Source organism: Vanellus vanellus, assembly GCF_965231255.1.
Source record: "Vanellus vanellus genome assembly, chromosome: 14".
NCBI classification, from domain to species: domain Eukaryota; kingdom Metazoa; phylum Chordata; class Aves; order Charadriiformes; family Charadriidae; genus Vanellus; species Vanellus vanellus.
Window position 1 is genome coordinate 16,181,140 of NC_138919.1, and position 25,137 is coordinate 16,206,276.

At 41.5% G+C, this 25,137-nt stretch overlaps 1 protein-coding gene across 1 annotated transcript in view; it reads right to left on the reverse strand.

Moving 5' to 3' along the window:
• Window positions 1-25,137, reverse strand: part of SDK1 (sidekick cell adhesion molecule 1) — a gene marked incomplete at its 3' end in the record, with an annotated part of 423,737 nt that overhangs the window by 214,293 nt on the left and 184,307 nt on the right. The window contains exon 5 of the mRNA XM_082490690.1: window positions 2,375-2,508. Coding sequence (XP_082346816.1) covers window positions 2,375-2,508 — 134 coding nt within the window. The remainder of the gene's footprint in view (window positions 1-2,374; window positions 2,509-25,137) is intronic.

A 25,137-nucleotide genomic window follows, 5' to 3' on the forward strand; every position in this document is an offset into this window, starting at 1 on the left:
TGTCCTGGGAATTATCTGTATTTTGTTCCTGCCCTTTTGCCCTCAATAGAAGCAGCAATATGCATGCCGAGTCATGTAGCAAGGTTGTAGTCAATAATTAATATATAATCTACTCGCACGGAGATTGGATGTTCCCCTTTACTTGTGGTTTATTTGACTTTGATTAAACTGTTTTTAAATTTTATACATGTCCTAATGGAAAATGACAAGCGCCATCACTCTTAACATCTGATAAGGTTCAGACAGTGATAATTCAATGTGATATCTTCCCTACCTGGACGCACATTTAACAACCTGTTTTCAAGCACTTGTTGGAATTCTGTATTACTCTTCTAAAATACATCCTTTTTCTGCAACCATTCTCTGCATATTGCTCCAGGACTATATTTTTGCCTGATTATTTTCTGTTACTGGACCAAAAAGGTTTATTCACTTCTATCTAATGTATCACATATGTTTCTTCCCCAGATGAAAGGTGAGAACGGCCGTGTTAATCTCTGTTCCTTTGCAGACACTGTCACGCCTTATAGCCAGTGCCTTTCTTCAAGGCACCCGCAGCATTAAGAACCCTGGATACCAAGACAACAGTTTAAAAAGCCTCCTTGGCTCATATTCATTGTAACAAACCCATCCGGTTTTGGCTTTCCATCTTGCCTCATTCTTCATTTTCTTTTATCCATTTCATCTTTCCTATTTTTCCCATTCCAGACGGACTTTGCATTCACGGTATCAAGTCTGTACGCATTTTCAAGTGTTTTCTTTTCCATATGCCCATATTACCTTCTGCTTTGCATAGCACTCGTTATGCATGCATGATCACAGACTATTTCTAGCATTAATTAAGATATGAAATTAAAGTGGGAAGTACATTATTGGTCACATAATACAAACAATACAAATTTGCTTTAAAAATGGAATTACTAAAGTGTCAGCAAACCTCTTTATACTGTCAGAAATAATAATGTTTACAATCTACATGCCACAGTACAGCCAGAATTCACAAGTGGATCTGGAATATTATTTCCACTTCAGAAAGATACACATAAAACAAACCCCCCGAGAAGTTCATTTAGCTTATAAACACATCTGGGAAGAAAACGCAGGTTCGTCTCTGCTGCTGTCTGTTACCATACGGCTTCTGCCCCCGGTGCCCCCCGCTCCCACTAACACGGCTTCCGTTGTTTGCGCAAGAACAGCTCTCCTTGAAATCCCATTAGGAATTTTAGCAGAGAAATCGTATTTTCTTAGAAATTAGATGTTTCACAGGAACCTAATGTTTTTGATGAACAAACGTAAGTGTATTTCTGAAAGCAATTTGATAGATTTCCCATCCCAGAAACTCAGACTTCCCACGTTTTGCTATTGTAAGGAAACGAGACCTGGGGACTGTCTCAAATCCAGTGGTATCCAACATCAAGAGCTCTTGGGCACCTCATCACGTCAACGGATCTAGAGCTGAGCCCTGCACCTTCTAGCAGCCCAAACCATAAGTGTAGCCGGCAGTAAAGCTGCTACTGCCATCAGCAATTCACCCAGCCGGCTCTGCCTCGGCTCTGCAACCACACACACCACCTCCACGTCCACACAACGGGCGAACGCGCTCCCTCCCTACCTGCTGCTACATTAAACACACCCGTAACCAAAAGCACCTTTACCAAACGCCTTCAGAAAAGGAGGCAAAGCATTCTACATGTTTAGAATATTAATTTTTCATGCAAACATTTAGTAAATGTTTTACAATAGGTTACACGTGCGTATTTTTGCTGAATGTGTACGTTGATACACTCAGTGTGCAGTCATCTTCCTGACCCCAGGGCTCTGCTGCTTTTCCCTCCCCTGTGCTGTAAAACCTGCTCAGGGAACGCCTCTGTAATGGTAGGTGTTAATACAATTTGCGCAATGTAAAATAATAAGTAATAACAATGAAATGCATGTTCCCTGGGACTCTGCGATAACTCCAGGTAGAAATAATGCCATAGGCTGGGAATAGACTCATTAATAAAATTGCACTCAGAAGAGTGACTTGTTTACTCACGCGCAATGGAAAACAATACGTTATAAACCCTGCATTAAAAAGAAATTACGATCACAACTTCACAACAAACAGCGAGGGATATCATCACGTACCTGCCTTGCACAAAATAAACCATCAGGCAAAAGGCTTTGAGGGTGATTTGTCGAGGGCATATACTCTCTTAGGTCCCTCTTATCGCACACGGAGTTCAACATACTCCAAGAAAAACCCAAGAAAAGTTGACCTCCTTCCAAGATCCAGTGCTGTGTTAAGCAAGGCTCTTTTTATGAGGGCAGGCTTTTGCGAACGCTGCCCGCAAGCTCGGTACGGCGGCAGGTTTTCTGGCATTTGCATACTCACTTGCTACGCTGAGCTGAATAAACGGACTTGTCTTGTTCTCCCCGTTCTTTTCGTTGACTGCCTGGACATAGTAGCCTCCCGCATCGGTCACCGACGTGGCGAGGATGACCAGCTGATTCTCCAGTGTGATGGCTCTATTTAGGAAAGAGAAAGATCACGCTGAAACCAGAAGAATGGTACCCGCTAGGCAAAAATTGGCCAACACTTCAGACTTGACAGACTGCTACGATATTCATTGGTCATCTAAACCAAGGTGTTGTGGAACCAAAACCAGCCCGATTTCAATATAATTCACAAGTAGTACATAAGATCTTCCACGCCTCTAGGCCTTTTCTCTGTTTAGATCACGCAAGTTGTTTACGGTGACATGCAGAAAGCTACAACATATGAAACTAGAACAGTTTAAATGGCAATAAGATGTTACACAAGAAATGGCAGATGACAACAGAGACCAATAGCCTGTAAACTCCACCGTTATGGGATGACAGTCCTGGAAAACATCATTATGCCGCAAAATCAGTTTTATTGAAAGCTTTCTCCAGAAGTGAAAGCTAGCCTGTTAGAGCCTGACACTCAGGGAATGCTAACACCTAGTTTAGTGGGGAAAAAAAAGTAAAAATCAAAGGAAGCAGAACCTCAGAAGGTAAATCGTCTGTATTTATGGCACCACTAATTATCACAATATCACAGACAACATCGGCAAGTTAGAGCCTAATTGATATGCACAGATGATCTGTGCGTAGATAGGGAGGGAAGAGGTTTCATTTAGCCTAAAGCAGGCAGGAAAGCACAACCCTGTCCTTAGCGCTGGGGGAGGCCTGAAGGAGTCAATAAATGCCATTGTAGAACACAAGTCTATTCTTGCTTAGGGCTGCTACATAACAAATGTCTCCATAAACTCCCCAGTAGGCAGCATCACCCATTTGCACCGCAACAGGGTTGGTGACTTTGCATTTTGCAGGTATTAAATGGTCTTTTCTGGACTATACACAATAAAGGTTTAATCTAGGGGCAACATGTAAAAGTTTAAGGGCTTAACTAAACAGGACACGGGAAGTTCAAGAGTCAGCTAAGAAGAAAGGAACACAAGGTCCGGGGGAAAGCCTGTGGAGCAGAGAGCTGCCACTAATGCAGACTGGGACAGGCACCACCTCGGAAATCCGAGCGCGAGACTCGGAGCAAGAAACCCCCACCTCCCCCTGTATTACTTGGTGAGAAGCCCCACTGAGTTCAGCTGTGCTATTAGGCATATCCTTGAGCGTGAGGTTGAAACAACATATTAAATTATTAGATTGGATGAAGCAAGTTCCTACATCAATGGGCCTCAAAAAGAGTCAGCACTAAGTCAAAGTATTCGTACACTAATCAACCGATAACGAGAGCTCCTGCATTTCTTCCTCTTGCCTTGGCATGGTGTGGTTAATCTTAATAATTCACAACTATTTTGCTTTTGAAAAAGCATTTAAAGCAATAGGGGAAATCACACATTCCTCCTGCAGCACACTAGTTTTTATCCGTCGGAGGGGGCATAGAAAATGACAGCAAGAACATGGCAGTGTTCCGATGCTGCGCGTGTTCTATTCATACCACTTCAATTTTCTAATGTGCATACAAAGAACTCCCATAAAGCTATCAGTAGACACCAAGAAAAAGAAAGTCTTCTGAAAAATACATAAGGCTATATTTTCAGCTCTGATCACACATCAGCTAAAGATCCTGTTTACATTATCTTTATAGACAAGTTTTTACTATAAAAACTGTTTAAAAAAAAAAACAAACCGTATGACTTTTTTCTTTATTCAATGAACCTGTACTAGCTTAATTGACTTCGAAAATTAATCAAAGAAACTGTGATAGATTTACAGAGTGGGGATATAAAATGCAATTAATATGACATTTGATAAAGCAAATAAAGATAAAATTCCAATGAAGCGCTAATAATTGAATATTAAAAGACAGTGACATTTATAGTCATTTCTACTTTAGTTCTGAAGAAAGCAGCGTTAGAAACATTCTTTGAAAATACCGCAATGTATTTCAGACTGCTTTGATGCCAGCTGCAACCGCACCCAAAGTTTTAACGGTGATCCTTGAATACTGGCGAGATGCACACTGCTGCTATCTGTACTAAATTGTCTCGAAATTCTGACAACTGAACCGCTTTTATATACTAATCAAAAGCAATGGGAATTAAGATGTATTTATTAAGAAAATTGTTCAAAATGAAGATTTTTTTTTCTGAAATTATAATACTGCAATATTTACTGGCATGTGAGAAAAATGGAACATTTACGAGTGAAACGTAATAAATTTCAAAGATTAAATGAACATAAGTGTATTTGAACCAGAAGAGATCAGTGCGAAAGGGCTAAGCATTATAAATTACATGTTCAAAACGGCACAAAAACTTTGATATTAATTTGTGCAGAAAAAAACAATTAGAAGACACTGAAGAACACTCTTTGGGGTCATCAATTACATAGTCAAATTAATGTTAAATTAAAACCCCCCAAAATGAATTATCAATATCTTAAAAGTTCTGTGAAAAACGGAATGTTTCAATTTCATTAACTAAAGATAGGTACAGAGCACGACAGGAGCCTTCACAAGCTGCAGACTCTGGGAGCTTTATTTAGATCAAGTATGAGCCTTGTGCATCAGGAAAATCAATTAGTCGTGTTTTAAGGACTCATTAATTCCAATGTTTCTAAGCCATCTGAAGATTCGCGCCCCAGCCCTTACCAGGGTTGCAGCCACTTTTTGCACAGCAGCTGCACAGAGCGCCCTAAAATTGGCTTTACGTGTTTTCCTGGGTGTATTGTTTGTTTACATTGTCCAATAGAACTTTTAAATGACAGCACCGCTCTAATGTTCCAAGGAAAATCTGATTCCCGGCTGCTCAGTTTACCAGTGTATTTGTGGAAGATGACTGCAGCAGATGGAGCGGACCTGTCAGTAATTCATACCCAGCACAGAATTCATGAAAAATATAAATATCGAACTTAACACAATCTAATATTTTCAAGGCGGGAGCAACTGGCAAGTAAACGAAGCAGAGTGATCCCTCGGGATTCCTTAAAATGCTCCTTTCCCTATGCTTAAATCATAAGTTTTAATAGAAGAATTTTTAAAATTTCTCTGGAGCTCAGTGGAAGCCTGTAGGGAACCGCAGCCCATATACAAACACCAACGTACGTGTCTGTGAGTGGTGGCCAGCTATAAGGCAGACCCAGTATTGCGGTGTCCTACAAGCACTTCAGCAATACCTGTACCACAAAAGCAGCCAGAGACTCGAACGGAGTGCTCTGAAAGGAAAGGCGAGTAGGGCTTCAAAACTACGAGCTGTGTTTACGACACACGGCGTAACCGAAGGCTCCGGGCTGTCAGGGTGGGGAAAGGCAGCGGGGATGGAGACAAGTCCTTCTATATACCCAGTTCTTCTAAGTATCTGAATGTGTAAACGGGCACCTAAGGAGGTTGGTTTTCATCCCTCCCATTTATCGCAGCCAGAATTGAGCAGTTAGACACACCCTGGGATTTTTAATTGCAGCCTTCCAAATTGTCCAAATATTGTGAAAAAAAAACATCTGGTGTAAATAATCTCCGAGTTTGATCTACAGTTTATGGAAATTATTCTGTTAACGTCAGTGGAACATGAATCGGGCCTTTAGAAATAAAGAGAATTTTCCAAAGGGGATACCATTGTTATGGCATTTAGATAAAGGTTTTGGAGGTAAATAAATTTTTCCTGCACTGAAAATTACATCATGCTGGAGCACCTCTCCTATGAGGAGAGGCTGAAAGAGTTGGGGCTGTTCAGCCTGGAGAAGAGAAGGCTCCGGGGAGATCTTATTGCGGCCTTCCAGTCCCTAAAGGGGGCCTACAGGAGAGCTGGGGAGGGACTTTTTACTGGGGCATGCAGCGATAGGCCGAGGGGGAATGGCTTTAAACTGGAAGACGGCAGGTTCAGATTGAACATTAGGAAGAAGTTTTTCACTTTGAGGGTGCGGCACTGGCGCAGGTTGCCCAGAGAGGGTGTTGAGGCCCCATCCCTGGAGGTGTTCAAGGCCAGGCTGGAGGTGGCCTTGGGCAACCTGGGCTGGTGGGAGGTGTCCCTGCCCATGGCAGGGGGGTTGGAACTCGATGATCTTCAAGGTCCTTTCCAACCTAAACCACTCTATGATTTATTAAAAATAAACTCTTCAGCATCTTAAATAGGTGGATTTCCATTAATAACATTTTTAATGTGAAAATACAAAAATCTACTCTACAAGGGGATAATTCCCAAAAGTTAGATATTTGTTAGGTTATTAGTCTACCAGATTACACAATAAATAGATAATACTAGGTTATAAAAACAACACAAAATGAAAGTCATAGGGTAACCTGATTAGGCTGTCTCTCAGAAGGCTGCCATCTGCTCATGAACCAGCGTGCGATATTTTAGTACAAAGGCCTTCCTAAAGCCTCTTTTCCAATATTATCTCCAGCTAATATGAACATCAATCCCTCTTTACAAGACATTTTTTACGAGGAAAACCTCTGTTCCCCTTCGAAAAACATTTGTCCACGTTACCCAGCAAGCACCGATCTTTCTCCACGAGGCAGACACCCCACGCTAACAGTGATGTTCACAATCTCTCCCTTTTCTGTGGAGTAATAACAACATAATTACCGAAAGACTTCCCCCATGGATTTCCCCTTTTGGAAAAACACACAGATACGTTGCAGTTAAAAACACAGCTGTTCGTGTGAAATCCTGACTCGGAGTAGTGCACACACGGCTTAGTAGAGCGAGCGTTTCACCACCCAATTGTGTCTGCCAATTCTGATGGGGAATTATTAATCAAAATTATTTAAATACACGTCTTCCACAAACAGTCCCTGGTTTTCAGGACTCGGGCACGGAGTAAAACATCAGCATATGTGCTACAGAGCAACACGTCCATAGCAACAAAGCACTCAGAGCTGTGGGACTGGATGGCAGTTTCGCAAAATATTATCCAGGTTCCAGGTATATTGTTACCGCAAATCAAGCGGCTATTAATAAAAATTTTATACTTACACAGCCGCTGAATATTAAGTATAACTACACAAATTAATGCATTGATTTTACAATCAATGCTAGTTTATACAGTCGCTCCTCCAGCTATGCCATGGCACAACGCGCGCTTCTGGGAAGCGACTGGGGTTTCTAGTCAAGAAAGCATCCCAAGGTTACACAAGAATAACCAAGACAGCCCTAATTTCCAGGCAGAGGGTGAATACCATTGCCAAACAAAGGAAGACTAGCTATTGATGGATTTAGCAGACATATTTGCAGGAAGAAATGAGAGAAGCGGCAGAATTTCCCTGTTTTAAGCTTGGCTTCCCTGTTGTACTGCACTAGTTTTGGAGTTTGCAAGGTCTTGGCTTAGTAAGGCTATAGGCATCATTCCCCACGTTTGTTCATCGACACACTACACAAAACCTGTTCTGTGTAAACCGAGTGTAAGGCTGGAACAGAAGCGGATGGAAAACTGTACTTGACAAATCATCAGTGATCCACACTACCTGCCCAGAAAGTTATATCAGGCAGAAACCCACAGGGTCTGTCTTTGGCCTGGCATTATTTAATAGTCTCATTGGAATTTGTTGACTGAATATAGATTTCACTTACTAAATCTGCAGATAAATTCCCAGAGACTCTCAAGGACAGAATCAGAATTCCAAATGCAGAAGATCTGTTCAAGCCTCTCCACAACACTGAGTTTTCGCAGTTCAAGGAAAAAAATTCAAAACATTGTATTTGAGAAGGGATAACTGACTGCAAAACAGACAAACTTTACAAGAGGGTGTGCGAACAGAAGCATCATTGGAAAATTTCAGAAACAACCTTGTTTCTCACCTAGTGTGGCCTCCACTCAGGTTTGGCTACCAGATTTAAACATGTGGCCTACTCGAGAGGAATCAAGAACAACCCCAAACCAGAGCAGAACCACCACCCCCACCACCCCCATCCAACCCCAATGAGAAATCAAGAAAACACGACATGCAGCAGAATACTCAAAAACCAAAGAAGTCATCACAAGTGTCTTCAGATATGCGCAGGACTGTTAAAGAAAAATTATCTCAGATTTAAGAAGGATCATCAAATATTGAGTCTTGTTATAAAAATCTTCTACCCGCGGAAATGCTTATTTTTAGTCTTTGGAGATAAGGGCTCCCAGAAAGGATGCTGAGATGAATTATCCCAAGGATATATTTAAAATCATGCTCATATCAAGCAATTAGTGGTCTAGAGATTAAAAACCACAAAACAAACCCCAAGATAATCACTACATAACTGATCACAAGAGTGATATTTGCTGTGAGAGACAACGCTACCAATCCAGAACAAGCAATTACAGTAACAAACTGAAGAATAACATTCATAAGTGAACTACTTAAGTTAAAGTGTTCTTTTTCTCCCCCCAGGTTTTCAGCAGCTTCAATTCTTATTTAATGCAACTTATTTACTATCACACAACTCCACCCCTTTGGTTTTGTTCTGTTTGTTGAGGTTTGTTTTTTTTTTTTAATTTATTATTATTACATTTCGAGCAACAAATCTTACTAGAGCTGATGTAAGAACCTACATGTGCTTAAATCACAGCTTTTGAGTGTTATCTTAATGAACCACACTGATGAGCGCTTGCCTGGCTGTGCTACTCCAGCAACGGCCGTTCTCAAACTAGAAGAAAAATCCAGACTTCCAAGATAAAATATACATCTCAGTCAACAACGGAAACCAAAGGCTTGGAATAAAATAAGTAAATTTTCTCCAGTCTCCTCTTCTTAAGAAACTCCTACTGCACTCAAGAGATTTGTAAACAGAGTATCTATTTTCTTCTCTCTCCAGTTTATCATATAATCAAGACATTGAACTCCACTTGCGACACCACTCTCTGTTGCTACGGACATAGCTAGCAACCACGGGAAAGAAGAATAGTGGAAATTTCTTAAAATAAATGGGTTATTTAAACAAAACATTGCAGTTAAAAACTATCATAGGTTGTTGATGTACACAGCTGGCTGACTTCACTGAGGGCAAGCACCAAGGCTATTTGTAATCATTTGGGATGTTGTAGTTCAATTTGCAGACATGATTATTGCTCCGCTTTACATTTCTCCTGAAGCGACTATTGAGGTGCTGTGGTTTTTTTAAACACCGATTTCCATCCCCCCACACCCCCCATTTCTTTCACTGTGAAAGGAAAACTTCTGTTATTAAATTATATCTTCACTTCTGATAATACATGTCAGGATAATGGTATGTGGTATAGTGGTGTGTAGTCAAGTATTAAAGAGCTTCCTGTTGAATATTGTATCTTCATCCCATTATTTCACCGAGATGTATCCACAGACTAGAAACAAACGTAAGGCACAACTGTGAACCGCACTAACTATAAAACAAATTAGCAGCGGCACGGCCCTGTCACAGGGCAAAGCACTGAAGAGATAATTGATTATACAACAGCGAGAAAGAAAACTTCAGCCTCTCACCAGCATATTTAACAGATACATTTAGACATGCCACAACTGTGCCTGCTTAGACGCTCCAACCTCTGTTTATTCATGTTCCCGAATCTGCCTCGGCACCATCTCTGCCATTTTATTCCCGATTCCACACGCATCTCATTGGAAACCATCTCTGTTTTCATACAGGTGTAGCCAAGAACAAGATCTGACACAGCTGTTGCTGTATAAACATACAGATTTTTTTATTTTATTTTATTTTTATTTTTTTGAGACTAGGTATCACAGCAACTGAAATATCCACGCAGTTTGGAAACGAAATTTTAAGTCTCCAACAGGTCAACGCAAATCTCTTTCTAATACATTCAGTCAGCTTTCTCAGGTGAAACAAGTCCTTCAGCAGCTAAATACACACACCTGACTGTATTTAAAACCAATATACTGAGAGCGCAGAGCATCCACAGAAATCGTCTGGCTGTAACCACAAAACCCGATGGCAGCTGCGTACCAGTGAAGACCAAACAGCCACACGCGTTGTGGAAGACCCCAAGAGGACGGCACCTGCGGCGACTACTACCGCGGGAGCCAAAGGCTTGGTTTTTCTTCCACTGCCAGAAAAACACATATCCATTTAACCACCACTACATCCAAACTCACCACACTAGCCCTACAAGCGAGAAGAGCCGTACCGAACTTGCCGCTCAGCTCCTTCAGGTGACCCAAAGAGCACGTATGGCGAAATAAACGGGAGAGTTTCAAGGGTGAGGAAAGTTTGTACAGCCGTAACTTACTGCACACTTGTTTTGAGGAGTAGTAGAGAATGTTATGCTCCAGAACCAACGGTCTGGTAGTCCGTTAGTTTTCAGATGCATTACTTCTCCCGTTAATAGTACCAAATCTTTAAACAAAAGGCACGGATGTGGTAAAAAGTAGCAAATGACCCAAGTATCAACCTCTGCTGCTGCCAAAGAGCAGTGGCACTGGGTAGCAATAGAGTAATTTAGACAAGTTTTACTATGAAAGATAATTAAAGATTTAGTGGCCTGGATCGATACGAGAGCTAACGCCGTCTGCGTAGAGTACTGCAGTGTGCTGAGACCAGCATTTGTGTCACTGCTGCAAATTCAGCCTGTAATGTTATTATACAGTATCTCAGGTTTGCTGTCTATACAAAAATAGGGATTTTGTGTAGTTATTTCTACTCACACACCATTAAAACATATACTATCGCTACGCAGCACGAATTGAGCGCAGGCCCGGGAGCCATGAATATCCAGGTTTTGCAGCGATAAAAACTAGCCTTGGGCGAGTTATTTAGCCTTTCGGTCTGTATATTTTGCCAAGAGAGAAAAAGGATAATATGTGTATGTATTTCTTTTTATGCTGAAATATTTATCTAGAGGCTTAAATAGTTAATACCTCTAGCACTCAAAAGATGTAGAGGATTATGTAAGTGCTAAATCTTAATGCTCTTTACTTTCCCCCCTTGCATTTCAGTTGGACTATCAGGCATTTTGTTACGACTTTAGGCAAAGCAACTTCTCGCTTTCTGACTTTCAACTGCTTTACCATCTCCTGAATTATGCACACCGGGCAGGGGAGCGTCGCTTTCCAGGCCCCGGCCTTCCAGGAACTCACCCTATGGCACTACTTCTTTCGGCAGAATCTCCCCACACTGAGCGCAGATGCGTTTAGTGACAAACCCGTCTACCGCAGACTCTGCAAAATCCTCATTATCATTGAAAAGATTACAGCAGAAGAAGTTTGAAGTCAGTCAATCGCAGACTTTTTTTTTTTTTTAAATGTCATTAATGCAAACACTTCAAAGCACTTCAAGTTAGCAACAATAAAACATAAAGAAAACACTGGTTAAAAACCAAACCAAACCAACAAAACCAAAACAAATAAGCAGAACTTTTTATTAAAAGGAAGAAGCGACTCCCTATTTCTATCAAAATAGGCCATGCAGTGACAGAAAAGCAAAGCCAGGTTGGATACATTCAGTCATATGTTGAACATACACACGAAGCCAAACGCTGGAAACTTTAGAATAAAAAGAAAACTGCATAACATGACAGCAGCATGATGTGTTATGGTTTCTATCCAAACATTATTTCCTGTCAATACTGTGTGAAACAAAGCAGAGTAAACAACCGGAAAATATTGCTCTATCAATAGCATTTTATCTATTCAGTTCAGTGTATGTTACCAGTCAAAAATAACACAAGCTGAAAATGTTTCAGAAAGAAAAGGAGAAATACCTCTTTCCACTAAACAAGGTAAACATACACAAAGCTCTTGTGGAGCCGAGCTACAGAATTCTAAAAGGTGGAAATCAAAGTTATGGGAGGGTTGATGTAAGAGACTGAGAAGATAAACGCAATTGTATCTAAACCTAAGCATTTAATCATCCCTTTCTCAGGCAAAGTAATACTACAAGATATTAAGATCTATGAAACCTCAATGTGAACGTAAGCATCTTTTAAAATAAAGCATCCTGGAAGATAGCCTTCAGACATTCAGAAGTATAGCTCCCTTTGGGCTTCCATTGGTACGTTGTATTTGAAACCCGGCTGCAGCCTTTGACCCCAAAACTCACAAAAAACACTTCAGTGGCCAACTAAAACATAAATAAAGCATGATTAAAGGAGCTACAGACCATACGGGGTTTTTTTGCTTTCAATTTTGGGTGATGTTGCCAAAACTAGAAAGATAAGTAACCTATCAACTCCATTTATTTAGAAATCACTTGAAATCAATACATAGGGGCGTTTGTATGACGCACTGCTTATTCGATCTGTGAGTCCAATGACACAAGTTCCCTGGCGGTGGAGCAGCGGCGTACGTTCAGGACTCCTGGTTGGAAAGCTTAAGGAAGCCAGAAGGCCAAAGCTCGTGTAGCAAATTGTGCCAGTCCTCTGGCAGAATGACAGCAACGTCTACTTTAGAAACAGTCCCCGAGGTAACATAGAAGGCAAAGAACTTCAACTCCCTTCCGACACTGAAGCTATAAGCACCACCCATTCCCTCTCATGAAGAGCAATAGAGGGTCTGCATCCGAGCGGCTCCTTGGTTACGTTTGCTGGCCGGCCCATAAACACTGGGCCTATTGAGCGGGCAACTGAAACCCTGAAGTGTCAGTAGATGCAGTTTGGTTTCTCTGATTTTATGGCTACAATATGCTTTGCAGAGCATTTTTATTTTCAGTGCCGAAGAAACACTCAGCTATGAGTTACACGGCAAAAGAAGTCACAAATCCTGGAAAACATGCATGCGTATTACCAACCGAGCGTAGATTCCCGGAGCTGTGGACGGAATGCTCAACATCTTGCCGATGCAAGTCATTCTACATAATAGTTAGCCCACAACAGAAAACCTCTGATGCCCTCAAAGTCTTTGCTGCAATCTGTCTTCACATATTTATCTCCTTACTTGCAGACATTTCTGCTGCAGAGGTTTTAGGGATTTGCTCCTGCAACGCAGCAAAATGCTCCTCCCTGCGATTGCCCTCATCTGGAGAAGTGCTATTACCGAGTTAATGGACAGTAGACACAACAGTTCCATCACCTTCAGTTACTGACTCTTTTTATCCACTTCGCCCTGTAATGAGGATCTCTACTCGCTCACATTTACGTAACGGCAGCATCAGCTATCCCCTAATCCTGCAACACATTAAAATGGAAAGATAGATGGAGGAAAACATTAAAACGCCCTTATCACTTGGCTGCAGGGGTATAAACTTAAAATAGGAGATTGTTTTTCGGTTGAAAACAAGCAAATAAATACATTTACTTAATTTTCTTCTTAAATAATCCTTACGAGCATTGAAAGGATGCTTTGATTATTACTGTAAAGATAAACAATGAAATATTCCATTATATCTTACCCAGGTTAGATAGAAAAAAAATTCAATTCCTTCCTGTACACGTTTTTCCCAGGTGCATTAAACACACTTCTTTACATTCAGGAACCAACTTTTATTACAAGCTGAGTGTGTAGGGAACGGGGAGATAGGGAAGGGAAACAGAATGAATGGAATGCTAATGAGAAAGAAAAATAAAACGCCGACAGCCAATCCCTTTAATTAGACTGACGTCTACGTTTTTAACTTCCAGGTTCTTAATCCTGTCTACTGAAGTCAGAAGATGGAAAATAGAAATAATGCTCAAATAAACCTTGCAGGCTGCTTGGCTAAAGGAAATGTTAAAATTAAACTCTTATCTCCCAAGATGAAAACACGGTACAAAAGAGGGTCATATGAGAGCCACAGCAACGAGGCCAATGATAGCAACGTACAAACTTCAGAATGAAATCTTGAAAACAGAGCTAACGAACAGGAGATACAGAACAAGGCAGTTATGCAGGATGCTTAGGTAGACTTCTTGTTTCTTTCCCTGTATCCTTTACCCAAAACCTAATAGCTAAACACATGGATTTGGTTACCCTGCAGCCCTTCCTGAATCAAGTAACACACTAAGAAAAATTACCATCTGCAACATGTCTCATTACTTTTTAATAATAATGGAAGAGAAAGACAGTTTCTTGCAGGTTTGCAGTGCTTCATAAGATAAATCCTCATTTTTTAATAAGACTCTTTATACAAAGGACAGAAATAAGTTCACATAGTGGTGTCATTTTGAGGCAGCAAAAGCACATTGTGCAAGTGCTTAATATTTAACCCAGAACAGAAGCTGAACACATACCCAGGGATTGTAACTTTTCTTAAAGCCGAAGCAATTACACGGGAATGCAGGCTCACAGCTACTCAATATATCTCAGTCTACACTTCAGCTCAATAGGTCTCCCGTAAAGTTAGGGAGACCTCTGGGAAGGAGAAAGTCATGGCACGGCTCATTTCTAATTGAGTACTTGTGTATGAGAATGAGCAGGAGAGAGGGCACACATCCACACTAAAACACACAGATACGCATCTCGGGAGATGTGTCAGAGCTGCTTCTTGATTGATCCCTCTGTCAACTGAAGCACTGAAGTTCCTCCTTCAGCTCATTCAACAGTCTGAGTTTTTGAAGTAGACACTTTAAATTCTGTTCCCCAACGCCTCAAATGAGCTCGTAGTGCCTACACGAAGGTAGGGATTGTTATAATCACAGAATCGAGTTTTAAGACCTAATGATATTGCTCTACAGATAATTTTGGCATTTTAGATGACTTCACCTAGAAGGTCATGAATATAACTCGCACCTTTTCCTCCCTCTTTCTTTACTCATCACTACAGAGTGACAACTGAAAAGGAGTATTTGAGAAGAGAACGCGAGGTAGTGCAGCAGAAGCAGCACCAACACTGCTAACACCATCTCAATGGTTTCACTCCTACAGCAGCAGAGGGATTGTCAGTTTAAAGAAACTCCTCACTCCAGTAGCACTGGAAACAGAAGGGAAAAACGCTCTGCCAACATCAAACCCTTCAGTAATGGAATTTTTTCCATTGCCGCTCCGAAGCGGAATCTCTGATCCCTCAAGGATGTGTCAAAGTAAGATTTGTCGGTAATCTCTACGGCAAGAACAACATTCACGTAAAACATCTGCCTAAGAAACACAACTCTTTTAGCCATATAGAGCAGCTATTAGTAAAGCTGCCGAGCCACCCAAACCCCTGCTCTCCCACCCCACCATCACCTTCTGCTATCACGCTTCCAGCCCGTGACACAGGGGCGACTCCGTAAATGTGCAGCCCACAACGCTCACGCTGTGTTACACATCCCGACCAGGAGCCAAAGTGCCAATGAACCCATTTATGGGAGCCTGCAGCAATGTGTAAAGGGTAATGTTAAGATGACCTGTGAAGATAAATGAGCGATCCCCAGAGCTCTGAATTTCAATGCTTTATCGCTTTAAATCATATTTCATCCACTTAATGTAGGTTCAAAACAGATCCTTGGGACTGCTTTCAACCAAGAGCATACTTTAAGAAAAAAATAAAAGGACGTAAGACGCTTGCTGAAACACCATTGTAATCCCGCGTGCTTAACATTTCCACATGTGCATTATTTTCTGCAAACATCTACTTGTAGTGCCAGCAAACGCAAAGTTATGCACGGTTGTTGTTCCACTGGAATTACCTGCCAGGGTCGGACGGTGCAGAGGCCAAGCGGGCAGCACGGAGCCGAGGGCTGCTCCAGCGCACCGCGCCGCCGAGCCCCAACACAGCCCGCACGGCAAAGCGGCGCCCGGCACCGGGAAGACAAACACACCCCTTTGAGTAGCACAACTAACAAGGCCGTTTCTCTCACAAGTTACATCTGATGCCCCCAAATCTTCCCACCATCGCCACCAAAATATAATAATTGACCAGAGCCCTTACCTTCTGTAACATCTGACGTGACAGCCCCCACTACCGCCTTTGTTGCCACCAGCCACAGAAAGCCCTGGAGGACTTTCCACTCTGCCTTCGATCCTCTCTCCACACAGCCCTCCCGCTTTCCAGCAGCCAGCCCAAACCCTCGGGGGTTGTGCTTCCTCCCCCTCCTCTGAGCATGCGGTCACACCTGCAGCTCGTGTGGAGATGAGCACAAGGTGCTGAGCTCAGCTGAGCCCAATTTCAGCGGCTTTCTCGCACTGGGGGTCCCTCTTTGGGGCTTCTTCTTCTAACCCAGCACCCGATTCCCACCAAGATTGGGAAGACGGACATTTTACAAGGGCATGTACTGATAGCACGAGGGATACTGCCTTCAAACTAGAAGAGGGTCAATTTAGATTCGATACCAGGAAGAAATTTTTCTCTGTAATGGTGGTAAGGTTGGCCCAGGGTGCCCCGAGGAGCTGTGGCTGCCCCATCCCTGCAGGTGTTCAAGGCCAGGTTGGACGGGGCTGGGAGCAACCCGGGCGGGGGGGAGGTGGCCCTGCCCAGGGCAGGGGGTGGGACTGGGTGATCTTCAAGGTCCCTTCCAACCTGAAGCATTCTATGATTGTGGGAACTTCCATTTGTACCCTCTGCTCAGTGGGGCTAATTTTGTCCCACAGATTCAAAAAGGTTTTGCAGGAACAGACCAGAGGCAGATGTGGACAAAAAGAACAAATTATATTACATAAGCTTCAGTCTTTTAGGAGGAACCTTTGTAAAAATGTCCATACCATGCCAGATCCAATTTATTTCTGGATAGCTGTACTACTTTGCACAGCATTGCATGGAGTCTTGTGGGTAACAATTTATGTTTTCACGTGTCGTGGTTTAGACATCATGACAAATTCCAGCGCTGCCATCATCTCAGAGCAGAAAGATCCAGAACTGAAATCCATGCTTATGTGGTCTGGATACATGTCCACATAAACTTCTGATCCCACGATAGATAGTCTGTATATTATTGAACATACATCTCTACCTGTTCAATATCTATAGAATAGAAACATAGAAAGATATCTACATCTACACACTATATCTACATATAATCTGTGTCTATAATAAGAGATCTGTAATATGTTCTCTATCTACAAGACAAGTTTCTGTTTGGAGGTTTGAGTTACAGAATTTAAGCTACTGCTGATTAAAAAGGACAGAACTCAAATTACATTTTACTGTAGCCTTTTTATTTGTGTCCTCACACTGACTGTGTTTCATTCTTTAAATAGTCGGTTGCTTCAAGAACTCTGGGGAGAAGAAAAACATGTTAGTGTTGAGGATACGCCTGTTCTCCTATTTAAGCTTTAAGCTTTGCTTCCAGCAGTCAAATAAGTAGCAGGAAAGCAGAAGGTTAAAAACTTCGCATTTCATCTCTGCCAAAACAGTAAAAGAAAAATGAGATTGCTGAATAGCTGACAATGACTGCGGAATCAACACAGCAGTGATCTGCCTAGAAGCTGCAAAGGGCAAAACCAAGGCATCTGCTTAAAAGCTTACACCAACTGTGGGATAAAAAGAGTAAGGAAGCCACAATAAAACATAATTATTACAGGAGCTATAATTATGGCATTATTCTTTGGCATATTCAATGTTGTGCACATTAAACCTTGTACACCGTGAATATTTAATGATTATATGCTTACTCAGAGCCCTTAATGTCCTCAAAATACAAGTATTTTTCATGTACTAAGAAGAAATTACACATAATTTTTTTCCTAAGGATCTGCCGTTGAAATAGATGGACAACATCCTGTGAGTCTTCTGCAAATTTAAATCTCAAAGCTTTGGAAACCATGTACGTTTACAGCCACCGCACATCAATTTTCAGTACTTTTTGAAACAATAATCCACCATCTTGACCTCAAGAAGGCAAAATGCTACCTTTGAGCGGTCAATTGTGGCTCAGTTCTGTATCATCATCTGTAAGAATTGCCGATAAATAGCTACCTCCAACTGCACTGGCTGGGGTAGGTCTGTAACAAGCCTGAAAATTTTCAGAAACACGCGCGCATTCTTCAGTAGTAACAAGCAAAAGATACATTTCTGCAATAAGAAACAGCAGGAAGCATGATTCACCAAGTGCCAACCTAGCATAAAAAATAGTAGTTTCTACTAAACTACTTTTCTATAAACCATGCAGCTAGCAACCATATAAAGAAGACAGATTTTAGTATGCAACGCAGTATAACAGGGGCAAGACATATAGTTTTCAGGGTGGTATAAAGATAAAGGTGAAAAATTATTAGATTTTTCTAGTACGCATTGAGGCTTTAGTACAGTAAATATTGGCAATGGATTTATTACGTTCTGCGCAGTGCAGCTTTACCTGAACGGAGAGCGCTGCAACTTCGTGTATCTGTTTTCTATACTAGAAAAGACTGACATTTTAAAACAGCTTATTTCATTTTTTTTTTGTCAGCAGTTCGGGCAGCTGTGAGACCGCTAATGGCTTTGCTCAAAATCTGACTTTGTCCAAATACGAACTAACCTCGTAATCGCTGCAAACTCAAACCAGAAGAAACAGTCTCCAAGACGGCTGGTTGGCTCATCCTCTCAGGGTGGGAATCTTGCACTCACGACTTCTTTCACTTTAGCAGTGAGCTGCTGATATCTCTTCTCAAAGTACAGTCTTCCAGGTTTCCAGCCCTCTCCTAGTAACTGCTACCAGACCAGACTTCCTTACAACTTACGAGGCAGTATCAAAAGCCTTGCCGAAATTAAGATGTGTGACATCTGCTGCTCCACTCGTACCTACAGAGCCTGCTACCAAACGCAGGAGGGTGCGACACAATCCATGTCTGACGTACCCACATTGCTTGTTAAATGACCTTTCTTTTTTGTTTAGGGCGTTAGGATTCGTTGCTTTGGTTGCTTATTACCGTATTTTTCCAGGAATGAGAGGTAAGCTGCCTGACATTTAACTTCCACATTTCTGTTTCCCCTTCCTAAAAACAGGCATGACATTTCCTGGCGTTTTGCATCCCAAGCTCACGTTCTGCATTTATTGCCCAGGATAACTGCCAACAATTCCAAAATTGTTCGGTAGGTTCTCTACATAACCTAGATAAACTTCACCTGGTCAATTGATTAAGAAATACTTAAGGTATGGCAACAAGTAAGAGGGGTGGTTGTATATGTAATAAAGATGAAACATTGCTTGTTTTCAAAAGCATCAAGATGTTCTCATGTTTTTTATTGTTACTTATTTCCAATTTATTATCTCAGCCACACAGAAGGCTCTATCATTCTGGCTAGCTGGAGAGCGCTTCTGATCCTCAGGATATGGTTTGTGGCCTTGAAAGGATATTGAGTTAAAAAGAAAATTAATATAAACTAAATTAAGCCTCTCAATGCATGCCTTACTTTTTTAAACGGAAGTTAAATCATGTCTGGTAATGCTTCCCTGTGCCTCCACGGCTTTTGTGCCTCTGCGAGCAATCCGGCTATGGGTGCTCGGAGCATTTGCTGCTCGCTCTTTCCTGCGTCTGCTCACCGTTCTCCATCGGGATGACTCCAGTCATTCACAGGAAGTCCCAAGGTAAACCTCTGACTCGGGAGCTCCTGAGAAAGTAATTTAGATGCTTGCTAGAGTAGCTGCTAAAATAACAGATTTCTTCATCCCATGCTTCATAACATTCCAGGTCAGGACAGAGGGAATGAAGAACGATAAAAGCAGGGAGAGTTTTCTGCGTGCCCCGGGTGAAGCCAGCAGATGAGGACGCACCAAGCCCCATGCCTGGAAGCCAGACTCTCTGTTTCCCTGCCCTGGAAAACGTGGGGGAGGAGGGAGAAATGTGCAGAGAATTTGTGATTGTTTTCTGCAGTTACAGTTCAACAGAACACGACAAAGAATGTGCTCCATAGCATCGCCCGAGGTCTCTTGGCCATCAATTTCTTGCTCTCAAACTTTCTTTTTTAGAAAACAGTTGGTGTTCTCCTTTAGAGTTATGAAAACTGTTAAAACATTGATAAACCTCCGCTGTAGCTATATGTTGAAAAGAACACCAGCAAAGAGCAGCAGCACAGGAGCAACGCAGCCCCCAGAACACCTAGGGAAGGTAGATACTAAAGAGTCATGCAAATTGCACCCACAGGTAATTATTCAGTAGAATTACATAACAATCAGACTAACTCAACACCTATAAAGAAGCCATTTACACAAACCCAGTTATTTGTAGAATTTCTTCAAATGACATTCAGCAAAGTTTGGAGTGCACTAGGGCCAAGAATGGGATTCCTTCTGTGTTAAGAAAAGGATGTTGAACATGGCATTGAAGAGCAATCTTATTTGCAAAGTGCCTCCGTTTCCCGGTCAGCTCCGCTACCGGGGGTCACAAAAGCGGCATTTGCTTTGCTGGAAAGGTTTTTGCAACACAATGAATGATTTAACATTTTCTGACAGTAGTATTTGTAGCATTTGAGGTTAGCCCAACACATGGCCTTCTACCACTTGATATTTAAAGGCTTGCAGATAATTGTGGAATATTTTGCGTATTACTTGGTAATGTGTGTACTGTTCACATAAAATATGTATTACCTGGTGCAGTGTGTGTACCATTCATAAAAGTTTAACTGATCTAAGCATTATCTTAAGAAGTACAAGAATTGTACTCCATATTTGTGCATTTATGAGCACTGTCCTTCTAAATATATTTGTAAATGAAAAGGAAATAGAATGGAAGAGGGATTTTTCTAATCATACTTTGACAAAATATTGGCATCGTTGTCCTTCCTGCAATAGCACCTGTAGAATATTGCACTTTCAACTATATATCTTTGCTGTTTGTTTCTGTAAAGCATTTTCTTATACCTGACCAAATTGCGTGTTATTTAGAACTCTAAAAAACCTGCTAATTCAAGAATGCAGCGCTCTCAAAATATCTCTGTTATCAGGGGTTTCCAGGAAGTAGATGTAGAAAGGGAGAACTAATTCTTAGTTTATGCCGTATACTGATATGAAATCCATTTGATTAAAAATATAGAAAACCTATTTTTTTCACCAAGCCATACATTCGATTTGTCTCCTTCCCCCAGTTTTGAAACTAACAGCTCCCACTTGTTGCTTCATTCCAGCCTCTTTTATGCCTCTAAGTCTCAGGAAAAAAATCTACAGTCACCTAAAATACGCCGTTTGTCACTACGCAGCATAACAGTGCCACGCAGAACTTCAAAGCATCAGGACAGACCAAATTGGGATCCTTCTTTTTCAAAAGCACTGGCTCTGTGAGATAAGAAAATCTTCATTAGCTGCTTGCTTTATGGAGACCATGAATCAATTAAGCAATTCTAAATCCACGCAACGAAGGGCAATAACACGAATGTATACACTAGATAACTAGCAGATGGAAAACTTGTAAAACTTTCCACGGGTTAGATACTGCCGATATTAGAATTGGTTGTTCGATAACTTTTTGTTTACTGCAGTCTTTGCGGTTTGACTTTTGTAGAATAGCAGTGGTGTATGGCCATAATCCAGACTGCTGGTTTTGTCCTTCTAGATGTTTTCAAAAAGAAGGATTTCGATGAGTGTGTTTTTATTTTCAATGAAATATTTCACAGATGAGAAAAATTCAAATGATGTATGGTAAACATTTGCATTCCATAGAAAGCATCTCATGTGATAAGACCGTTCTTAGTTTTCATAAGTGGAAGCTTTCCAATTCAATTCATTCCGATTCTTGGTGTTTGCAATTGAGCTGCTGAAAAGACAGTACTCAAAGATTCTCACTGTGGAAATAAATTTAAATAGTTCATAGACTGGAAGGGCTTGAATAAGTAGTTTTCTTATGCATTTATTCTTTAAAATTACTTAGCTTAATACAGTCAACGCTACTGTTCTGTTGTTCCCCTTTTAAATTTATTTTTAGCACCAATATACAAACAAACCATTACGACTATAAAAACCACAGGCTGGCTTAACTTGGAATTAAGAAAATGAAATGTTAACGAGGGCAAATGGGAAGATATTATTTTTAAGTCACACATATAAAATAGGCAGAAGAAAAACAGGTGGCATTAGAAAAGTTTAAATTTAGATACGATACTGCAGTTTTCAGTAGCACTTTGCAACATATATTAGCTTCCATAAATACAACAGTCCGGCAGAATTGCTAAAAATCTGAAGGTAAACCAGCGGTTCCATCCACAGCCCACTATGTGTCATACTGCCGATGTTATTCTACTTGACGAGAGCGAAGCCCCACCTAGAAAAAATTACACCTTTGCAAACTCTTTCTCAAAAGAACTATTACTCCTCATTACAGCTACTGATTTCAGTTAGAAAAGCCAAGGTCAAAGTATTCTTGCATACCTCCTGAAACAGCTCTAGCACCAATGCACAAAGGGGCCATCACTGGGAATTTTCCACAGGAAAGGAGTTAACCGATTTGGCATAAAGCATCACAGGGACAGCTCACCTACGTGTGATGTAAAAAGTTCTTCCGGAACAACAATTGAAGAAAGAAAGTCTCTTTTTTTTTTTTTTTTTCATAATATGGAAGAATAATTGTTTTGTTCCTGAATTATGTACCTGAATTTAACATCTAACAAAGTCATAATTATTCTCAAAATCAGAGTGAGCAAATATATGATTAATGTTTTAGGCTTTTTTGCTGCCTTCTATTATGCACACGAGCTGACAGTAATATGTATATGTATGCAGACTATATCTGATTGTACGAATTAATCTAATCCCTCGACAAAAACAGAAATAAAAATGGAAAATTGCAATACACTTCTTGTCAAGTAGGGCAAATACCAATTGTATCATCTATGATTAAAGCCAAGTTTTGGTTCTCCTGATATTGGCCCAGCTTCACTTGGCCACTCCATGCACGAGCACGATTCAGAAGATTCAAACAATTGCATAAATAGATCTAAAGTGTGAAAGCACCTGAGCAGACCATTTTGTATTCTCTTTATAAATATCACTTTTCCCAAGACAAGTCCTAACGTTTTCATTGCACTTTCTTTCTTTACTTTCTCTTCTTCACCTTTGCACTTTTTCAGAAGAAGTTCCGAGGACTTTTTTAACAGTTGAAATGATTGCTGCAACTGTTGTGGATTCCAGGAGCGCCGAACAATCACACTTTCTGCATGGCATTAATCAGCTACAAAGAAACACCTCTGCGTTTCTCTACCAGCCTATAGAAACACCTGAACATTCCCCAAATCCCCGCTCAGCATTTTCTTTTTAAAATTTTTTTTCTTTTTAAAAATTAGTACTGTCATGTAGAACTTGGTTTCCGATCGCAAAAATGGAAGTTGTCGCTATATAGGAAAAATGGCAAACTAATTAATGAGGATTTAAATAGACTTGAAAATGCAAATACTACAAGTTGGAAATTCCGTGGAAGTCGGCCTGCAAAAGGCAAGTCCTAAACCTCTAAAGAAAGAGGCAGAAGACCACCCGCACCCGCGTGCAGCCACCGGGATGCAGTTATTACAGGTGCTGAGAGGAATTCAATTTCAAGACTGGCAGCCGAAATATCAGGCATGAGAGGGATTTCTGCAGAGACTCCAGTAACCGCTTTGGCTTTACAGATATTGATCAGAGCATGCAGATGAAAGGCAAACACATCGCTGGTCTTACAGACGAGCCAGAATGTTATTACTGTAACAAAATCAAGCTATCTGCCTTTCCCCCTTTTTAATTAGATCCTTCGAAAAGTATGGAGTGTACAGATTCTCATCATTTCACCAATAACCGGGAGGAAATTCTCTCTTCAGTTTAAATGCAGGATTAAGCCCGATGCTGAATCAGCTCACGCTGCCTCTGGAAAAGCTCAGACTGCTACAGATTTAGGAACTACTTCTTACAGATGCAGAGTTAGTCAGAGTAAATCCTGTACCACAGTTCCCTCAGTTGCTAGGACTTTTAGCTTCTGCTTTTAAGGGCCACAAGCAACGAATCGCACTAAGTTGAGCTCTCTGCGCTCTTCTAACCTATTTTTTTTCTGTCACTGTTGTTTTGAAAGTAACTGTGCCTCAACAATCTTGCCGGGATGTCCGAAAAGCCTATCTGTCCCCTGAAGGTGTCTGAAGAGCAGCCATCCCTGCTCGACTCCCCGGGATAACTGGTCGGGCGCGCGGTGTCCCGGGAGGACAGCTGAGCAGGCCGTCCTAGAAGAGGGCAGGGCTGGGGAACCAGGGCTGAGGGGCAGCGCGTCCCCTGCGTCCCCTCCTGCTCCACGCGGAAAGAAAAGAAGACGTTCTGGGTTTTCTTGCATATATATTTATGCCTTAGAAATGCAGCAGTATAAGGAACTTTCTGGTGCACTACTACTGCAGACAATTAATGTTCAAATACGCTACGGATCTGCCATAAATAGCCTCTCAGCAGATTCTGAGGCTGCTTAGGTACTGTGCCGTTTCATTAATCAGCGCTCGCCTGAGGCACAGCACATGAACTTACCTAAATTGCCGCCAGGGTTCCTAGATCATCCTTTGGCTTCCTAGGACGACTGGGAAGGAGAATTACTCTACAGCCACTCTCCTACTCGCCACATCCACTCGTAGGGCCCCTACCTGGGGGCAGCAGGCACGCTCCGGAGAGCAGGCAGCTGCGGGGGGTACGTGAAGGAAGTCTCCGAAGACAAGGGGCAAGAAGAGAACGTGACTTGTTAGAGACTATAAGTGGAGAAGAAGATATGGCCCAGGAGACTGAGTAAACATTACTCTATCCCAAACCAATTCGAAACTATCCTTCCTTGAAGGCAGAATGTGACAAGAATTCTGAAAATGTTGTCAGGTGTGTTGACAGATGCTGCAATTCCTGACCTTAAAGGAAGTCGGGAACACGTAATACCTTGCACGATCAGGATGTTACACAAATCAGATAGGAGATGATTGTATCATATATGAGAATCAAGGGGCTACGTTCCGCATCCTTACTGCAGTGCTATTAAAA